The 20,750-nt window shown below is 37.2% G+C and overlaps 1 protein-coding gene across 12 annotated transcripts in view; it reads left to right on the forward strand.

The window, feature by feature from the left end:
• The window catches only part of dock3 (dedicator of cytokinesis 3), a 161,587-nt gene that overhangs the window by 103,499 nt on the left and 37,338 nt on the right, over positions 1 to 20,750 (forward strand). For all 12 annotated transcript variants that reach the window (XM_081606951.1, XM_081606943.1, XM_081606940.1 and 9 more), the window contains 4 exons: positions 3,062 to 3,210; positions 4,857 to 4,941; positions 8,300 to 8,341; positions 9,018 to 9,172. In XM_081606951.1, coding sequence (XP_081463077.1) covers positions 3,062 to 3,210; positions 4,857 to 4,941; positions 8,300 to 8,341; positions 9,018 to 9,172 — 431 coding nt within the window. The remainder of the gene's footprint in view (positions 1 to 3,061; positions 3,211 to 4,856; positions 4,942 to 8,299; positions 8,342 to 9,017; positions 9,173 to 20,750) is intronic.

Consider the following 20,750-nt stretch of genomic DNA (forward strand, 5'->3'; position numbering starts at 1 on the left):
TACACGCTTTCATCATCACTATATGAAAGATCATTAGTATAGATGTCCACTAGATGTTTTAATTAAAAGAAGTGCTAAACTGATGAAAAGTGGAAATGCCATGTGTTTCCCTTGTTGTTTCTAAGCACCCAGTGAAACAGTGAAAAGCTGCATAAAAGTTTCGGTATTTTTAACCTTGAGGCCTTGCTGCACTGAGTACTAAAATCCTACTAATTACTCAACGCCGTCAGGATGATGCAGCAGGGTTCCCAGCAGGAGCTCTGTAGAAATGGATGCTGGTTCTGTGATGAGAGGTTTCTCTTGGACGCTTTGCCTCAGAGTTTCACTGCAGTTCACAACCAACACTATCAGCAGGAATCCAGTCAGTGTCTCTTTTAAACACTTGAGTTCTGAGGCTGCAAGCCTTGTAATGCTGTGTTAATTTTTTTTAAAGCAATTCCGTAAAGGGAGAGATGTTTGTTGGTAACATTTTAAAGGTTGTTAAGCTGAATATTAAACTTCTGCTAAAATCTGGGTAGTTAACATGATTTTACTTTGGATGTAAATGTTTTTTTTCTGAACACTCATCTCGGTTTAGTTTTAATTTAGTGTTTTCTTCATATTGAAATTTGAATACAAGTTTTAACATGAAAACAGAAATGTGTATGTCCACTAAGGGATTGGTTAATGTTTGTTGACCATTAACATACTGCTAAACGTTAACTTGACGTTAACACACTCAAAATGTACACAAACCATAATTAATTACTACATTTAAAAGGTAATATATGATTTCACATATTAATGGCATGAAACAATACAATTCCCTTCAATAGGAAGTGATTCAGTCTGATACAGCTTTATGAGTGATCAGTTTCTTTTCCTTTTTTTGTTATTTTGCATCTGAGCAACCACAAACAACAGTAAATTCTTGGAATAATAACATACTTAGATGCTTGAAATAGATTCACGTGTTTTGAGTGAACTTTCAGAGTAAAAGGGTTAAGGTAGTCTGTGCAGAATTGCAGAATTAATCGAATCAATTGCAGAAAACCTTGGCTGCTACACAATATCCATCTCACAAACAGATCCTATCCACACAGAAATATATGACAATATTAAGTATCTTGACTTCTGTGGTGGAGCTGTATCTGTCTTTTCCCCTGCTGGGTTTACTTTCTGACCTCTGCACGCTGTTTACATCACGGAAAGTACTTATGAATATTTCAATACCCAGCGATGAACTCGTGCAATGAGGAAGAATTAAATATCTATATATAGTTGATTTTCATGCGTATAGTATATGATAAATATAGTGCAGTATTATAAATATATAACATGATGGTGAAATGTACTGCAGGCTGTTTTGTTTTGTAGATCTGAGACTTTTTCATTCTCAATGACAATGAATATGTGTACGTACCGCACAGGTGTGTGTGTGTGTGTGTGTGCGTGTGCGTGCGTGTGTGTGTGTGTGTGTGTGCATGTGGTGTCAATGCACCTGGCTCTCTGCTGCCTATGCAGCTGCCTGCCAAGATCAGGATGGGCATTTAACCCCACAGCCTTGTTCAAGGCCTATAGGATAAATTAGAGCACTAATAATAGAAGAAGCTTCAGGGGGAAAGGTAGGGGAGTTATGTTCCAGCTTGTGTGTGTTAATTATCTCTGTGTGTGTGCACGTATATGTGTGTGTGTGAATTTAAAACTTCGTGCAGTTAAAACCACTGACAGTGGGAGTTTAATCTTTGCTTGTGAGACCTTGAAGAAATTGATTTTATTTGCATAACTCAAAGATGCTAAATTTATTTGCTTCATTAGAAAGCATTTATGTACTTAAATAAAGCTATGTACATAAATAAATTACTATAGTTAATACTGTTGTTTGTAATATTTCTTTATTATTTTGATTTTGATACTTTTATATCCAGGATTTTGGGTCTCTGATCTGATCCTTATGCATTAATTTAAATATCTGTTGATAAAATCAGTGTCATGTTTTGATCCAGGACACTTGTACTTATGCACCTGGTATTGTTTTTGTCCAGGTGTTGTGTGTAAACTAATATTAATTAACCACACAGGCACTGTCAACTATGCTGCAGTATTTTGTTTAGTTGTGTCCATATTTACAAGATCAATAATTACACAATAAGCCTCAGAACGATTCTTTGCAAATATTTACATCCATGTCAGCAGCCGACCTGACAACAGCTAAAACAAATGAAGGATCATGGATAAAATAGACATCAGAGCATAATAGCAGTTTAAAAGTGTTTGCTCTCAACTTTTTGAGTTTGTTGAGGTGGTAAATCTCAGTAAGTGGTATAAAAAGTTGCTACATTGAGCAGCAAACTGACTCTAACAGAGTAGTTCAATGAGTCTCTCTGCTGTAAATGGTCCTGAATAATTTCTGAGTGGAACCAACACCAAGTGTGTCCAGGAGACTTTATACCAAACGACTCACTCAAATAGGCTTACATATCAGTGGATCTATGGCTAAAGATTAGGGTGATGGCAACGAGGACTTCCAACCTCAAAGAATTGGGGCTTATGACCAAAAACAAAACCACAACGTCTTAATCTGTTATTGTTTATTTATATTATTTGAAGTATAATTATTGATAAATTGATATCAAATAATAATATGTTAGAGAAACATACAAGCTGCTATTGGGTGTTGTCGTTCTTTTTTTTTTTTTTCCAGACAGTTGTATAAATGCATTTGCCAAAAAAAAAAACCAAAAAAAAAAACAAAGTTTATAAATAGCAACTATCAAATTATAGTCAGAACTGTGATAAACTACTAACAAACACCTGGATCCAAATGTTCCCAGCAAGGTGGGAAGGGAAAAGTGTCAAAAAAAAAAACACTCATCAACTCACAGAAGTGACAGTCAAGAGTAAATCTAGCTACATTTTCATAAATTTAAAAACCATCTTAGTTTGCAGTTATTTCTACTCCCCTAGTTCAAGGTAAATGTAATTGTTTTTAAACGCCTTCAGATGTTTTTGAACCCGAGTCAGACGAAGGAAAGCCAGCCTACTCTCTTTATTGAGATTCTTGTTTCTCTCTGTCCATCAGAAACACAAAGTGGATCTGTTCTACAAGGTCCGACACGTTATGATGGAGCTGATCGACTTGAGGAGGCAGCTGCTGTCCGGCCACCTCACACAGGACCAGAGCAGAGACGTCAAGAGACACATCACCGTCAGACTCGACTGGGGCAACGAGTGAGAAAACATCTTTCATCCTTATTAAAAAAAAAAAAAAAACTTATTTTACTCACACATAAAACTTACGATGGATTTAAAGTCATAACTCGCTCTCAGTCAATTTTAAGATCAGAACCATTGAAAAAGAAAGTTTCCACCGAAGTTTTGATTTAAACTGGTAAACTTTCTCAGCACTTAAAGTCAGGAGATGAGTGTCTCCCCAGATCCCTGCATTGGGTAATAGAAGTGATTTTCAGAAGCGGATGACTGAAGCATATTACCAGTAGTTGAAAAGATTCATGAAGTCAGTGAAAGGCTGATGGAAAACAGATGGGATGGAATAAAACTGCTGTGTGCCTTCAGGTTGACTATATCAGGAATTTGATTTAATTACTTTACAGGTGCAGATGACTGCAGAGAATGAAAATGTTTGCGTTTTCAGATATTATTCCCTACTCCATCATCTAAAAATTGCATCCTTCTAAGTATAGTATGTTGGATTTACATCTTTAGCTACCACAAATAATTTTTTTTGACTTTATCTGTTCTTCTTTAAACATAGTTGATAAGATATGTAAATTCTGAAATGTTGAGACAAAAGTCTGATCTGAAAAACATCAATCTAAAGACTAAGAAAAAGTCCTAAGTTGTAAAAGTGCTTTGATTGCTACAGTTAGAAGAGAATTCAGATAAACTATCAATAAACTAGTGGACCAAGTTATAACTCAGAAAATAACATTTATTCAAATCATTTCTGTTGTAGCTGTAATATTTCTTAGCACCAGCTGAAATCTCTTTATTGACAGCAATTTTCACACATCAATGCAAACAGGGCTCAGTGAGCAAACCAAATCATTTTCAACCACACTTCCTCAAAAACATCTTAATGAGGGGCTGCTTATCTTGTTGGGCAGATCAATGCTAATGCAGTTTACAGCTGGTGGGAACTCAGGAGGAAAAGGAGCCGCAGAAATTAAAGTTAATTCATTTCAAGGATATAAAAATGGAAACACTTCAAAGGTGATCTTGTGAGGTCAGTGAGAGTTATTATACACAAGTCTTAACACTTGATACCATAGGATTAATATTGTTAGGATAAACCTCTTTCTGTGGCTTCAGTGTGACGACATATTGAAGTATTCATGATTAATACAAATAGTCTAGAAAAGTTTTAATACCGGAAATAAACTGTTTTCTATTGAAACCTTTGAGTGTTTGAGCTAAAATGTAAATATTTATACATTGATTTTTATTTCCAATAAACAACAATATGTAATTTATATTCATTGTGCATAAATCTTAATAATACCATGTCCTAAAGTTTTTAGGCAGCAAATAAGGCGCCTTTTCTCCCCATGTGGGTTTCAACTGCAGCTCTATTCCTACTCCGAGAAACCATTTCACCAACCAAGACATTTATTCATCATGTCTTCAAAGTTTGGATCACAGTCTTTGATTTGCAATCAGAGCAGGCTAAGTCATGATTTAAGAGATATGAAACACAGGCAATGACATTTATTTGACAATGTTATAAATGACATCAAAAAACTTGATGTTCAAGTGTGATTGCTTTGGAGGTTTGTGTATCTTGGTCTGTATCTGAATTATCTAATATAAAAGTTTTAATTTAAATCTTATCCCTTTTTTGTCTTTTTTTCCCCCAGACACTTGGGTCTGGACTTGGTCCCAAGGAAGGAGTTTGAGATGGTTGATGAAGACCAGATAAGTGTCTCGGATTTGTATAAAATGGTAAGACATTTGTTCAGGTCATTAAGTTGCTACTGTTAAAGTTGTTGCCTCCAACCTGTGCAGACATAATATCACACCAAAGGTGAGATTATCCTACCATATAATTTTCCTACCATAGATTATATGGTAGGAAGACAGAAAAATGCTTCCTCTGTGCCAAGACACCTGTTATTTAAATGAAGTCAAATAAAGAACCATAGTTTGAAGACTGTGTGTAGAAAAGCAGCTCAAATATGAACCCAGCCGACAGACTACACCACCCTGTTCCCCTTAAATATTAACCAACATCTTTTTTGGTCTGATCATTAGAACAGGCATAAATGCATCCAGAGTAGTTTGAGAAAACATGCAATTTACATTCAGAGTGGAAGTGGGCTGCAGATGGCTGCATTACTTCATCACCGTGCGTACGTACTGTAGTTGATGCTGAGGTCATACATGAATAACTGATGCGTCTCTCACCACTTAAAAGCAACGGCACATTTGTTGAAATTCTGTCACATCATATTGTCATAATTCTGAGTTGCTAAAGTTAAAAACTTGTGGCTCTTTTCAGATGTTAGTTTGAAGGATCTTTCTACTCCATTAGCATTTAGTTCAAGCGACCAAATTGTATGAAGATTGTGTTGTTAAGTGCAGAGGCAGCAAGCTCTGATACATTCACTGTCCCTGAAAATACAGGGGAAAGCATCTCTATTGACTTGAGTTCTTCTGGGTTTATTTTTTCATTTAAGAAAAAGAAAAGGTTAATTTCAATACAACAAAAGTCTTATAAATCATTTCAGGGTACTTCCTAAATTGTCATTACCACTAATCAAATTTCTTATTTTTAGTTAGTTAGTTAAACTGAGACAGGCACCTTAGTCTTCATCATCAACCAATTAAAATGGATGTTAAAATACATTTTAATGCTAAATCGCTTCTGGGAAAACTTACAGGTAAATTATTATCTCTGGGCTGCCAATAAAGACAAAACTGCAGAAAGTAATCCATTATACTTTTACATTTTACAATTTAAGTTAAACAACAAAAATAACCCAGAAAGGTTCAATTAGAAGGTTAAAACATTTTGATCTAGCTTAAACATTAAATACAAATCTGCTGTGTTTTTTATGCTGTGTCAGAATTATATTAATACTTTATTTACCACTTATCCCTGTTGTGTTAATTTAGTTGATTTAACGTGCAGCTGTGCTTGTTGCCTCTGTTTGCTTGCATGCTGGCTTTGGGCATAGATTTGAAATATTTTGCAGAAATAACACTAGACTTCCATTAATCTTTATCAATCAACCCAAGAAGTAAACATGGAGTATTTTTTTTCTATAAACGTCCTTGCTTTTGATAGATATGATTTGAAACGGTGAACAAGTCTTTGGTAATGCTCCAGTACACAGTTTATTTTAAATTAAATAATTTGAACGTCTTTCCTTTGCTATAGCTGAACAAAAGGATGTTGTCTATCCTTTGCCTTTAAATCAACAACCTTTTGAAAAGTTAGGAAACTATTTATGTTGCTCAAAACCCTGTCTGTCTGTTCAATGTTTCTCTTTCTTCTTTTCTTTGAAAACAAAATAAAAGTAACATTTAATCTAAAATCAAAGTAACCTTTTTTTTCCTGGAAACAGATGTTCAAATCAAAGCAAGCAATTTCTCTTTTGTTTCAATTCATTGTGTTGCTTAAATTTTCACCACAACCATCTCAAGGTATAAATTGGCCTAAAAAAAAGCGAGGATGTTAGTGTGCAGCCTGCAGCCATGTGCTGCTTATTTCATCTGAGTCCTTCAGGTCACTTCAAAACTGCTGAACAAACGATTTGAACTAATGACTGCAAAATTACTCTCCGTATCCTTACGACCAGTTTTGTGGTTCTTCATGATTCTGTTCACAAAAACATCAATCTAAACGTTTTCAGTTATTCCTCAGGTAATCAGTGATGGATTTGGGAGCATTTTCTAAATAAATGTTTTCTTATTATGAGGTTGGGGTTATCGCTTCCAGACTACAGAAGTTCCAGAAGTTGCTAAGCAATATAAAATCTTTTATAATTTCTTTTTGAGGGCACACTGCATCATGTTATAATGTTTAAAGTTTAGTCTGTGTCTTTTTGTCATTTTTATGCTACATGAACAAACTTTAGTTTGCAGTTAGAACATATTTTTCCTCCCAACCTACAGTAATGAAAAACCTACAACACAATAACTAAAGCTAATTAAAGTTGATGTGGCTGCAGTTTGAGACACGATACTTGAAGATACTTGGTCTCTTAGAAAACTTTAAGATTTTGCTTGATTCAAAATATCTCAACAGGCTCAGACAATCACTGATGTTGCTGTAATGCTTTTCTTCTGTTGCTTAGAGACTGATCTGAAATTAAGAGACAGGGAAACAGAGGAGGACTACACATATGAAGGTCATCCCTTTACGACAGTGTTAAAAAAAATACAGTTCCTCAGAACAAGAAAATGCCTTCATATCAGGCATTTTACCAGTTTGTTTTATTCTTATTCTTTGTTACCAGCAAAAACTAGAGACAAACAAATCACAAAAACCTGTCAGTGTTCATGTAACAATAAGCTAAAACCTTTTGGGTTCATGAGTAGAGAAACAAGCTTTTAAAACAGATAGCTGCTATTTAATAAAGTAAATGGATACATCTGAATGCCAGCTATTAATTCTTTATTATTTCCTTGACTTTCTAAATAACATACAAGTGGTTGAATAAATAACTGGCATCCACTGAAAACACGATCCATATTAATGAAATAGTAGGTGTTTGTTTGTGCAGCTGTGCCATAAGCACCAATACAATTGCATTTGTCTGTTATTAGTGTCAATCTTTAGTAAACAACCCATTCTGATTCATTAAAACTTAGTTTTAGGATTAAACTAGAGAAAATGCCAGCAGGCTGGTTCTAGTTCCTCTCAGGTTGGAATAATTGGAGCCGTCTTGTCAGTGACGGTCCTTACTCCCATTCATCAATCAGCATTTGACTTATTGCTTCCTCTCTACTCAAAAAACCACTTGACAAATTAAGGAGACAAGTTAGAGTAATGAGTCTCTGAGGTATTAAAATATTTTCATCATCTGAGGGAGCGACTGTAGAGGAGAAGGAAGAAAGGGAACTTAGGTTGGAAAGAAGCACAGATCACAAACAGCAGAGAGTCAGGAAGAGATGAGGAGAAAATGAGCAGAGAAGAAAAATGTGAAGAAGAGAAAGTGAGAGGAGGATGGATTCAGGAAAAAAGAACCATGTTCAAATAAAAGAAACTGAAAAATCACAAAATTGTATGTTTGGTATAGCAGAAGATGAAACTACACAAGCAGAATAAACCTGATGTTTTCTTTGTCTTCTGCAGCATCTGTCCAGCAGACACAGCGTCCAGCAGAGCACCACACAGGTAATGTTTTCATTACTGTCTGTATAAAGTCTGAAGTCCTGCCAGACATGCCTTTCAGTCATTTTGTTTAGTAAAATATTTTAGTTTTCATGAAGGGATAAGGTAAAACTAAGGCCTCACATTATCAGGAGATCATACACTTACAATATTTTAGGTAAATATTCAGATTATTTAATCAGTTGATGAGAAAAGGTTCTAAGTTTTCTAAAACAGGCTCTCATAAAAATCAAATATTGGCCATCAAACTCCATTTAGTAGGCCATGAAGTGGATGTACAGAACATAAATGCAATATTTACCTAATGCTGCAGTCCAAGTCGTCCTTTATAGGTGGTGATTCTGATCCCAAAGTTTATTTGTGTATAAAAACCCAAAAGCTTAGCAGCTCTACAGCGATGAGTTACCACACTGTATACTTTAGTTGTAAAATGTTACATCAAATGTTTTCACTGAAGTTGAGATCAAACAATCTGATCCTGATGCAGATCAATAGAATAATAAAGCTATGTCATAAATAACTAGAAAATCATTTTAAAAACAGATTCAAGTTTTAAGAAACAGATACAATAGTTTAAAACTTTACCCAGATAAGCACCAGATGACACTCTAAAATATGTAATTGATCTTGAGATGATAAAAAAAATTTTTTTTAATGTTTTATTTTGTGGTTTTTTTAGGGTGAGAATAGCCGGCAGAGACACGGAGAACCATGCAGGGTTCCGGTACCACACCACCTACTGGTCAACCTGAAGAGCTTCACCTACAACAGCATAGGAGAGGACACAGACATATTGTTCTCTCTCTATGATCTGAGGGAGGGAAAGACCATCAGGTATAAATAAATGTTAATTATTTCAATTTTGCTTAGTTTTGCACTTGTTGTTTGTTGATTAGTAAATGAAAGATCAGTCAAAATGACCTTGATGTCTTGTGTGTGTGTTTAGAAGTCAAAAAACACACGCTATTCAAATAATTGATGATCTAAGTAAGTCAGACTTTCACTATTGAGTTTTAATCATTTTTTTAATTTTAAACACAAAAACAATATTTGTAAATCTGGAGTATAATGCAAATTATGAATACAGACATATTGCATGGCTGTATTAAAGTAATACATTTATCAGACACTGGCATTAAGTGTCGTTTGTGGCTGGAATGGATCAGATTGATCTGATTCTGAAATGGAAACTGAGTGCAAAAAACATGTTGATTATTTTTAATAAAGTTTCAAATCAGTTCAGTTTCACAGGGAAGGAAACATCCATCAGTTCTCCGTGAGAAAATCTGAACGGTTGTTCATGCATGAAATTGTTTCACTGATTTAACTTTAACCAAGCTCCATTTCCTTTACAGAATTATTGCTGGTATTGCATGCATGAATGCGATTTGTGGGAAACTTGGTTAAAACCATTCAGCTCAGTGATAAGATGATGAAAATTTCACAGGCAGTTGTAATGTCTATTGATATTGCAAACTTTTGTGAGGTGATTATAAAATGGAGCTAAGTGTTTCTACAGTCAAATTATAAAGTGACAAATCGTGGATTTGGGTGATAAAGCATGATGAAATTTCAGATAATACTTCATTTTGAATGGGAAGGAGAACATTTCTGCAGTCTTTAAATCCATAACTAAGACTTGTCATGACTACTCACACTAGAGTTGCAATGATTCAAAGAAAGAAATGCTGACAGAAGCTGAAGAAGGAAAGATGATTGCCGCAGCCAAAATATGCAAAAGATGAAGAAGCCCTGAAATCAGTCATGTTCACAAAGACAGGACTGTCAATAATTCCTAAGACATCTAAAATCAAATAATTTAGTAAATCAACAAACATTCTCTTCTGTGACTGTGGTTATTGGGACGTTTAAGCCAAGAATCCTCTCCCCTACGGCCGCTACAAACACTGGGCATGCTCACCAAGTTGTTTGTCAGAAGCAGAAATCCTGAAGGCTCATGATAAAAACTTTTTTTCAAGATGTCTACAGAGTTGCTAAAAAAAATCACCTTCTTTTGGTGTTCTTCTCTTTTGGCTTTTTTGTCACACTTCAGTGTTTCAGATCATCAAACAAATTCTATTATCAGACAAAGATATCCTGTTTAAATACAACATTTTCAAATGATAATTTTATTTGCTAGCTACCAAACTTTGTGTGGAAAAATTGTTGTTTATAAAATTAGGAATTCTCTGTGATAACCCACTTTTATTGGAATATCGAGTTAACATAAAACCAGCCTGCTGATTGTTCCATCGAGTCAAAACATCATTTAAATAGAAGCTGTCTGGCAGCATGAAGTAGGCTAAAAGATCTCAAAAAGGCTTTGATCTAAAAAAAAATGAAGAGCAAATTAGAAATAAAGTCTCTGACATTTATCAGACTGAAACGTATTACAAATGACTCCAGTTGACTGGACATTGTTTCCGTCCACTTGGTTGCCACAGCACAGCAGCTCTCCCCACTCTGCAGCTGCGTGCTCACAGATTTGACAGATGTTTTACACCAGAGTCCGTACCTGACTCAACACACCTGCCTTTTATTTGTTTACTGTTTTCCAAAGACTTTTAGTAAAATATCCTGTACACTGACAAGACAAAAGGTGATCTCATATACAGCCTAATATGGTGATGGTGATAGTGTGATGGTCTGCGGCTGCTTTTCTGCTGTAAGACCTGAAAAACTTGTAATTGATGGAACCATGACTTTGTCTCTTTACCAAAAAATCCCAAAGGAGAATGCCTGGCAATTACTTTGTAACCTTATGCTCCAGCATACTTAAGGCTATGCAGCAGGACAATGATCGAATGCACGCCAGAGAGAACACTAACATGTCTCAGTGGCCCAGAAGCAAACAAAATGAAGGTTTGGAGTAATCAAGACAAAGTCCAGACTTAAATCCACTTGACCTGAAACAGCCCCTCTACTGTCACTGAGTTAAAACAATGGTGAAATTAAAATTGCGCCAACGGGTTGTTAGATTTATGGGACAATTACTTTTTCTCATAGGACAGGTTGCTTTGGATAGCATTTTCCCTAATAAATGATTTATTGTTTTTTTATTTTTGCAAGGCACTTTTTGTCTTTACTGTTAAAGTCAAATGATGGAGACAAAAAGCAATAACAGGATAAATCTGTAAGCAAAAACTTTTTACAACACTAGGTGTTATAATCATTACCTCCATTGTTGCCTGGGTTCACAGAATATTGTCCTTTTCTACCACTTTGCACTTTAGTGCTCTTTCCCATCATGCACCCCTCCCTGTCTCATATCTCCTTAATAAAGTAGAATAAGTAATAGCAAGTGGCCACACAGAACTTGTTGTTAATAATATATGATCCCCCACTTCGCTCCTCCCTTCCTAATGAATGCCCATCAATTATACATTCTTAGAGAAAACACAATGCTAACAGACGAATAATAGTTAACGTCAGTAAAGAGGCTGATGTGGGTCAACTGTGATGGTGTGGCTGTGTGTGTGTGTGTGTGTGTGTGTGTGTGTGTGTGTGTGTGTGTGTCCTGTCTGTCTTTCTGTGTTGACCTGTCCAGGGTGACCCCGCCTCTCGCCCGGAACGTTAGCTGGAGATGGGCACCAACAACCCTCCCGACCCCATTAAGGGACAAGGGTGTAAGAAAATGGATGGATGGATTACAATTACTAATTATTCACATGTTGTATTCAATAATTTACACATGAACATGAAATGTACAACACAACATGTCAAAGAACATTACTAATAAATTGGAAATACTTAAACTACCCACTTGTTCAATGGAACTTGGTTGAACAAGCTCATCACCTGCTTGACCATCAGTTGTTTCTGATGAAAAGTTTTCTGTATTAAGCTATTTGTGGGAGGAAAACATACAAAACCACATAAAAAAAGCATGAAGACTGTTGATGGAGTCTTCAGTGGAGAGTCAAAACTTGTGCAGGTCACTTGGAAGAGAGCGTCAGGAATAAATAATTCTGTTTTCCTCTACCTCTCTCAGCTCTTTGCATGCTCGTACATACGTGGTGGTTTTCACACGCCCATGTGCTCGAAGCTAAGGTTGAACGAAATGACACGCTGGGAACGCCGTCTTTAGGCCGTAGCTTAGATAGCGGCCAACAAAAGAAATTAGAAACTATTGTTAGGTTCCTCATCAGAAAATGTATTGATGAGAAAAACACTGTTGAGCAGATTTAATGGGAAACCAGGTGATTGTGTTTTGCACATTGTAAAGCCTAAATCAGTTACAGCCACATTGGCTGAATCTTGTCTAAATTGTTGGAAAAAGTTACATTTGTGTTAATATGAATGAGTTTATTTGGAAATGTTTTGATGGGTTGAAACATCTCCTTCACTAGGGAGTGTGAATCACTTCAGAGCTTTTCCTGGTTACCATAGCAACTGTTACACTTCTACCCAACTGATGATGTCACTAGGAACCCAGGCCTTGTGTCATAGATTCTATGACATCAGCTCTGAACCCTTTGAATATCTTGTTACGTGTGTTCTAAAGCCAGATGCGCAGAACTCAACGGATTTATAGAGAAGTGCAATTTTTCACCCAGAGACTGAAACACAAGATGGAGCCCCGTCGATTCCCCAGGAGGCCTGATACACCTATGCCTATGATGAGAAAGATATTTGACCCAGACCTCCCATGTGATTTTGGATTCAAGAAGAGCGTCAAAATTGAGGATCAGGACCATACTTTAAGGAACTCGATTTTAAAATTACCTAAAATTAAAAAAGATATCCATCCTACCCCCATACCGCAACGAAAAGTAGAGATTCGGGAGGATTGCGAAGATATTCAGGAGAATTCCGCCACAAGTGATTCCAACTCTAGCACAAGCTCAGGTTTCCTTATAAGTTTGGTAGACGGAAATGATATTCAGGCACGCATTGACCAGCGTAATAAATTTCGAAAAGTACAGGAGTTGAAAGAAAGACACGAAGCTGCTCTTCATAAATTACAGGAGAAGAAGCCAAGACCAACGAATGCCTACGCACGGGATGTGCAAAACTGGAGAGACAAGCGGGAGAAAACTCCTTCAAAAACATTGCTGCAAATTGACATAGATGGGCAAAAACTTCTCAACTTGTCCACGGATGTGGACAAGTTTAAAGCTGACAAGTTGAGAGCTTGTCCAAAACTCATTGTCCTTTCCAATGAGGATTCTGGAAAGGACAAACATGGCATACAGTTTAAAAAGTCTTTGTCACGTAAAAATGAACAAAAATTCATCAATCAGGTTAGTGAGAAGGCAGAGGAACGATTGGTAAAGCCAAGGCAAACACCCAGAGTTAGTGAAGGCAAACGGTCAGAATATGTACATGACGAGAGGGAGAAAAATGTTCACGAGCAGGTTAAATTTCAAGAGAAATGTAAGAAGATGGCCTATGAAAATATAGAGAATATAAGGAGAAAAGAATATGTCAAAGAAGCTGTTGAAGAGAAAAAGCTTAATCAAGAAAAAGCTAAGCAGGAGTTTGCCCAAAAGTTACTTGACAAACAGGAGAAAGAAAAGAAAGTCAAAATGCAAAAGTATTTGACTGATGCATGGGATGATCAAGTTGAATACAAACGGCAAAAGCAGATTGAAATGGATAGGATCATAAATAAAGGGTCTGATTCCTTGATGGACTGCGACATTCCTGATAAGGACAGAAGTCGTGAAATACGTAAAAAAATAGTGTACGACCAACTGTCACTTACAAAGAAGGAAGAAGCTAAAAAACGGGCTTTTATGGAGGACAAGTTACTGAAAGAAAGGAAAGAGCGGGAATCTGCAGAACAAAAGCGTGAAAAACTGGAGAAAGAGAAAAAAGCTGCAGCTATAAAAAGTCTGACCAATTCTTGGGATTCCCGAGTTCAACTCAAACGGCAGGAGAAAAAGGAACAGTGTGAGATTGAAAGGAAAAACATGCAGACCTTGATGGAATTAGACAGAGTGTGTGGAGCTGCCAGGGAGGTACTTCTGCCAGGGAGAACTACCTCCCTGGCAGAGTCTGCAAGAAGATCTGCAAGAAGATCGGTGGGAACTGCTGACAAACATGACGACACAAAGAACAGACCTATACTGAGTAGTCAGAAAGTTAGGAAGCCTGTCACACTTCCTTTGCTCAAATCCACCTCTGTGCACTTTGCTGAGGATCACCAACAGCAAAATAAAAGAGTAAAATTCCCGTCCATTTCCAGTCCCAGATAAAATGTCTGTTTCTCAGCTGGCCAAGGAATGTGATGGGAATCCCCCGGAGGAGCTGACCCAAGTGGCTTAGGAGAGGGAAGTTTGTGCCTCCCTACTTAGGCTGCTGCCCCCATGAAGAAAATGGATGGACGGATAGATGGATAGATAGATAGGTTTTCTCTGGGTGCTCCAGTTTCCCTTCAAAAACGATCGATTGATCGATAGATGGATAGATGTATAGATAGATGGATAGGTTTTCTCTGGGTGCTCCAGTTTCCCTTCAAAAACGATCGATTGGTCGATACATAGATGGATAGATGGATAGATAGATGGATAGATGGATAGGTTTTCTCTGGGTGCTCCAGTTTCCCTTCAAAAACGATCGATTGATCGATAGATGGATAGATGTATAGATAGATGGATAGGTTTTCTCTGGGTGCTCCAGTTTCCCTTCAAAAACGATCGATTGATCGATAGATGGATAGATGTATAGATAGATGGATAGGTTTTCTCTGGGTGCTCCAGTTTCCCTTCAAAAACGATCGATTGGTCGATAGATAGATGGATAGATGGATAGGTTTTCTCTGGGTGCTCCAGTTTCCCTTCAAAAACGATCGATAGGTTTTCAGCTTCAGAAGGGAGGCCCAGACTTCCGTCTCCTCAGCCACTTCTTCCAGCTCCTCCGGGGGAATCCCAAGGCGTTCCCATGCCAGCCAAGAGACATAGTCCCTCCAGCGTGTCCATGTCTTTCTGATTAGCTTCCCTGTGTATTTAACCCCACCTGTTGTCTCTGTCCTTCGTCGGGTCCTCGTCATTAGTTCATCGTTCGTCTGTCCGTTTCCAGTGCCGCATGTCTTTCTGAGTTTGTTCCTGATTCTTTATTAAATACATTATTTCCTCATTACTACCTGGGTTTACCGGCGTCTTCCTCACCTACAACCATGCACATATGACAGAATATCCCTAGTATTAGCTACGGCAGATATATGGCCAGGGCCGTACAGAGACCACTACAGGGGCAGGTGCTCAACAACAAAAAAGGGCCCATCTAACCGCCTTCTAGGACAGAATATTAACAGCCTCTCAGCTTTCAGAGTTTAATAAACAATGATAAATTACAAAATTGTGAGACATACAATCAGAGCTAAAGGAAATCTCTACATAGAGCATAACACTATGCATATGTAAGATATTTTATTAGTAATTTCTTTCTGCAGGTCTATTTTGTAAATCAGAGCTGGTGGTCTAGCTCTGGTTTACATATTTTGTCTTTACAGAATTACACTATTAAAAATATAAACAAGGGCACAAAGCAACCTTTGTGCCCTTGTAATCTTTTTATAGATTACAGATTAGTGGACTGTAATCTATAAAAAGAGCTTCCTGTTTGCTGCAGTGGAGATGAAGACGGTCCAATCAGGAAAGCAGAGCTGCATCAAACTTTAAGGTGGAACTGCAGAAAAAAGAAAAAAACAAAAGCAAAAATTGAATTGTTAATGTATGTCACCATGAGAAAAGCCTACTGAGTTTTGCTTAAAAAAACCTTTTTAAACATTTAAATCACACATTTGTCTCAATGTGTGATTTAAATGTTTAAATCACATTTAAACATGTGATTTAACAATCACATGTCTCAGTGATTGTTTTTGTTAAACTTATTTGTGCATGTCATAAATCTTTTCTTGATATTCTAAGTTTTTGTTTGACTCAAAGCCAGAGGGGGTGCCAGGGGGGCCATTGCTCCCCCTGTCATCTGATTGGCCCCCCCAGTGGCCCCCCCTGATGATTGACATGTAACGGCACCAGGTTATTCCTGTACATTATTTGGAATCATTCTAAGTCAATCTATCTAAAGAAGAAAAACAATAATAAATATATGAAAAGAAAATGTATAAAACTTTATATAAGTCCATGTGATGACATAAATAAATAGATTTTTATCAGGCGCGATACCAGCCTCCTTTATACTCATAACAACAAGCTGATATTCTTCTCCTGGATGTTTCAGTTGTGCTGCGCTGTGGTGCAACTCAAAGGCTAAAGCACTTCATACCTGGTGGTTGTAAAACACCAATAAGTTATTTATTGATCCTCCGCAAAATAGAGAAAAAAACAAAGAGGGGCCGACAATGTTCGTAGTTTGGAGCAGAGGTGGCGCTGGAGGTTTTTTGTTGTCCGTCAAAGAAAAAAATCATTTTATTTCCAATTTGTAGTCATCAAACGCAACATTTATTATTTCTCTGCGAGAACGTTTTTAAAATCAGGTAACATTTCACGAAATGTCACTCTGATCGGTTCCTGACCCCGTCATCACTTCCCTCTGCGGGAGAAAAACCCCGCAGAAGCGGATCAGCTGCTGGACGCTCCAAAGCCTCTGGTCCGTTAAAGAGCCCAGATCAGAGGTGATTCTCTGACTGATATTGTTCTTAGTCTGATTAATAATGAGCTCCACGATGTTCTCTGTGCGTAAAGTTGAAACTGTCTGCGCACCAAGTGGTCAGCTGATCACAGTCTGGACAGAAACCAGCGAACTGCTCTCTGTTCTTATCAAAATGAGGCTGAGGAGGGAATCTGACATATTAACTCAGTTAAGTTTTTACTGGTTTTGTTTTTAAAACATCATTAACGTAAGCAGTGTAATTATATATTGTATATGTGGCGTTTGTCGTCTCATGTGTGATTAATTGGAACATTTACGTGCATTTATTGCCCAGCGCTCTGCGCTTGTTTCTGCTTAACGGATCTGCACTTTAATTTCTTTCCTCTCAACAGTCAGCTGTTATTCCTCTACTTAAACTATAATAAGTAGATCCTAACATTCTATTTAGTTTTTCTCTGTGTGCTCCAAACTCATTAATGTAAACTCATCAGAAGCCCGAACCACCATCAGGCAAATAATTCTGGTCCGACCCGAACTATTGTTACCTGTCAAATTACCTGTCCAAACAGAGCTTCCTAACCAAGGTGTCCATAACTCTTCAACACGCTGTCAGCTCCCGGTCAGAAAGACGCATTTAGTTCAGTGTCCATGAGATGATATTCAGAAAGGATCTTTTATTTGATTGATTTTAGTTTCCTCTGAGATTAACTCTTTGCATAAAGTCTATCATGTCTCCATGTGCGCCAGTCAAAGGTGTTAATTATAAGATGTCAAATGACAGAGGGGCTTAAAAAATAACCAAATATTCAGTTTGGTTATTTTTTTAAATATATATATATATATATAGATGTGCACCCCCCCCCCACCCCAAAGGTAGTCCTGCCCCCCCCCCTGACCCACCCAACTTTAAAAGTCTAGCTCCGCCACTGGTTGTGAGCAGGGCCTAAAATCACAACAAAAGATTCATGATGTGTGCAAGTAAAAGTTTATGTTTGGCAAATAACTTTTTAAGTTCACAAGACAAAAATTAGTTATTTAATTATTTTTTTACATTTTTTTGAACAAAACGACTTGTTTTTAAAAAAGAAATCATTACAATTCCAAAAGTTATTACAATTTTATTTTACTTAACTGAGGTCAGTTTTTTTTTCCCATTGGGAAAAAAAATGTAACTTCATACTCTGCAAACCAGACCCTAAACTAAAGTCTGGGTTGAGTTTTTTTCCCCTTCATTAATGACACACACTATATCTATTATGGTAATTCAGGGCGAGTTATTTTTAATTCTAAATGAATATCCTTGTTATTTAAGTGTTATTCTCCTTCAAGATACATTTACCTAACGCCTGAATAAATGCAATGTACATTATGCAGCAAAGGAAATTAGAAGATTGGACATATATCCATAATGGAGATGATAAGTTTTGGACGGACGATGTGCCTCGTACACAGGGAAGAAGCTTTTTAGTTATCTAGTTTTGCTAGCAAAGTCGTTAGCTATCAGCTAGCTAATAGCACAACAACAACAGCCTAATGTCTGTATGATAAAATAGTAAATTGATAGATAAGAACAGTTTTTCCTCACCTGGATGTCTCCTCCTGCTCAGTAGTTCTTCAGAGAAAGGCAGACGCAGAGGCCTGTCAGTGTGTGTTGTATTTCATTACCTCTCTGCTTAAACCGCGACTCCGAGCTGAAGCAGAAACGATACTTCAACGTTTTCCGTCATCTGACAAGTAGCAAGTTACTCCACTTTATTCACCAAAAACGTTTTTTTATAATTCACCAAAAACTGTAGCGTTCGCTACGTTGAGCTCCAGTTAGCCGCCTCATCTCACTGCGCGAAAGGCAACTGCGTCATGCGTCACGGGCAAAAGGTCAAAGGTAACACGGTGACCGGAGGGCTTATTATGTTGTACAAAAAAAAAAAAATAATTTTAGTACATGTTATTATGTGTCAGAAGAGGGCTTAGAAAATAATAATACAAAAAAATGTAAAAAAAATTAAAAATTGACCAAAGGGGCACCTCTGCACGTGCCTGGTCTGTTGTCATCAACTCTGTAGAACTTTGAAGACCTTTGCACACTTACCCAGCTCAGCTTTCATTGACCTCACTTCTTGATTTGACTCACCTGACAATTTATTTCCAAGTTGCTGTAGTTTCCAATTGCTTTCACTTCGTTATAACCCCACTAATCCAGCTACAGGTGGAATATTTAGTTGCAAGATCATTCCACAACTGGACTCACTGCTGGATTTCACACGTTTGTGGACACGGAAGTGACACCTGAGTTTAATGATTTAGAGGGGTGAATAAAAAGCAAAAAAGTATTCAACACCTCCACCAGACTTCAACAAACGTCTTAAATTGAACTGCAGTAAAACTCCAGTAGCGGAAAAAAAGAACAAAAAAAAACCTACTTTCTAACTAATCATAACTTCCATGGTAATATTCCATAAAAACTGTTTAGCATGAGGTACGTGTGTACTGATGCAGAGGTGCTGAAAGTTTTACATTAAATACAATCGCAACGCTACCAGATTTAGTCCATTCATTAAACATGACCTGTTGACTAAAAACTAAAACATTGGCTTAGTGGACACTGTACACAAAAATGCAGCTCTTTATGCTAGTACTTTAAACATTCAAGCTAACAGGCTGTGAGATTTAATCTTTTATGCTAAAACTCATTGGCATACATAAAATCAACGACTGAAAAGTCACAGTAGAGTTCAGGAAAATGTTTTCTGTATGACATTCTTACAGAAAACCAGTTCTTACAGTTCTGCACAGTAGCGCAGGGCTGCACAGTGGTGAAGTTGGTAGAGCTGTTGCCTTGCAGCAAGAAGATTCTGGGTTCTGGGTGTATGGAGTTTGCATGATCTCCCTGTGCATGCGTGGTTTTCTCTAAATTCTCCCTTGTGTGTGTGTGTGTGTGTGCGCGTGTGTGTGTGTGTGTGTGTGTGTGTGTGTGTGTGTGTGTGTGTGTGGGGGGTGTGTGCGTGTGTGTGTGTGTGCGTGTGTGTGCGTGTGTGCGTGAGAGGAGGATAACAGTCCATTAATGAAATAAATAGGGGCACAAGAAACGCTCTGTCATCTTATCTTCTTTTTGCTTCTTTAATTTCGCTCGTTGCTGCAAACCAGCTAAGCGGTTCTGCCCTCTCATAACAAACGCACAGCTGAGCCCACAAATATTTTGACCTTGAGGACCTATTTTCTGTCTCTGTCATGACTCGGCATACAGGACACTAATAGCAGGACCTGATCCTCTGAGGTGCTCAGATGGGAGGTCAGGCCTGTCTCTCTCTCAAAAACATCCTAAAGCCATTAAACTCAACATTTCCACCAAGACTGTTTCCCTTCACAGCAGTTCAACCTATAAAAGTGTTTGTGCAACTAAACCTGTAAATCTCCATTCCTTTCTCTTTCTCACTGCCTGCAGTGTCCCAGTATAACTTAGAGTTTTGTCATTCATTATTTTCTCTTTTCTTTATTCTTCTTCTTCCTCAAAACAATTATTATTACATGTTTTTTGGAAACATAAATCCCAAGTTAAAGGTTTTCTGCTGTTCTTTTTTAATAAGGGAGAAAGAATGTCTTCATGGAAATTTTCTCTTAGAATATTTGTCTCTATTTTAGGTTTTCTCAAATTAATTAGACTTTGGAGGTTCATGTAAGTTTTAGCTCATCTCATTTAAATATTTTCTGTTTTCCTTTTAATTACTTTTGTTTTCACATTGTTATTTTCCTTTATGTTGCAGTGAGAATGATTTTATGGTGTTTCACATGGATTTTATGTGTTAAACCAATATAATGAAAAGTTAGAAGAAGGCTTGGTTTTTCCTGGGTTAAA

This window comes from Poecilia reticulata, chromosome 5, assembly GCF_904066995.2.
Source record: "Poecilia reticulata chromosome 5, P_reticulata-male-v2, whole genome shotgun sequence".
Taxonomy (NCBI): Eukaryota; Metazoa; Chordata; class Actinopteri; order Cyprinodontiformes; family Poeciliidae; genus Poecilia; species Poecilia reticulata.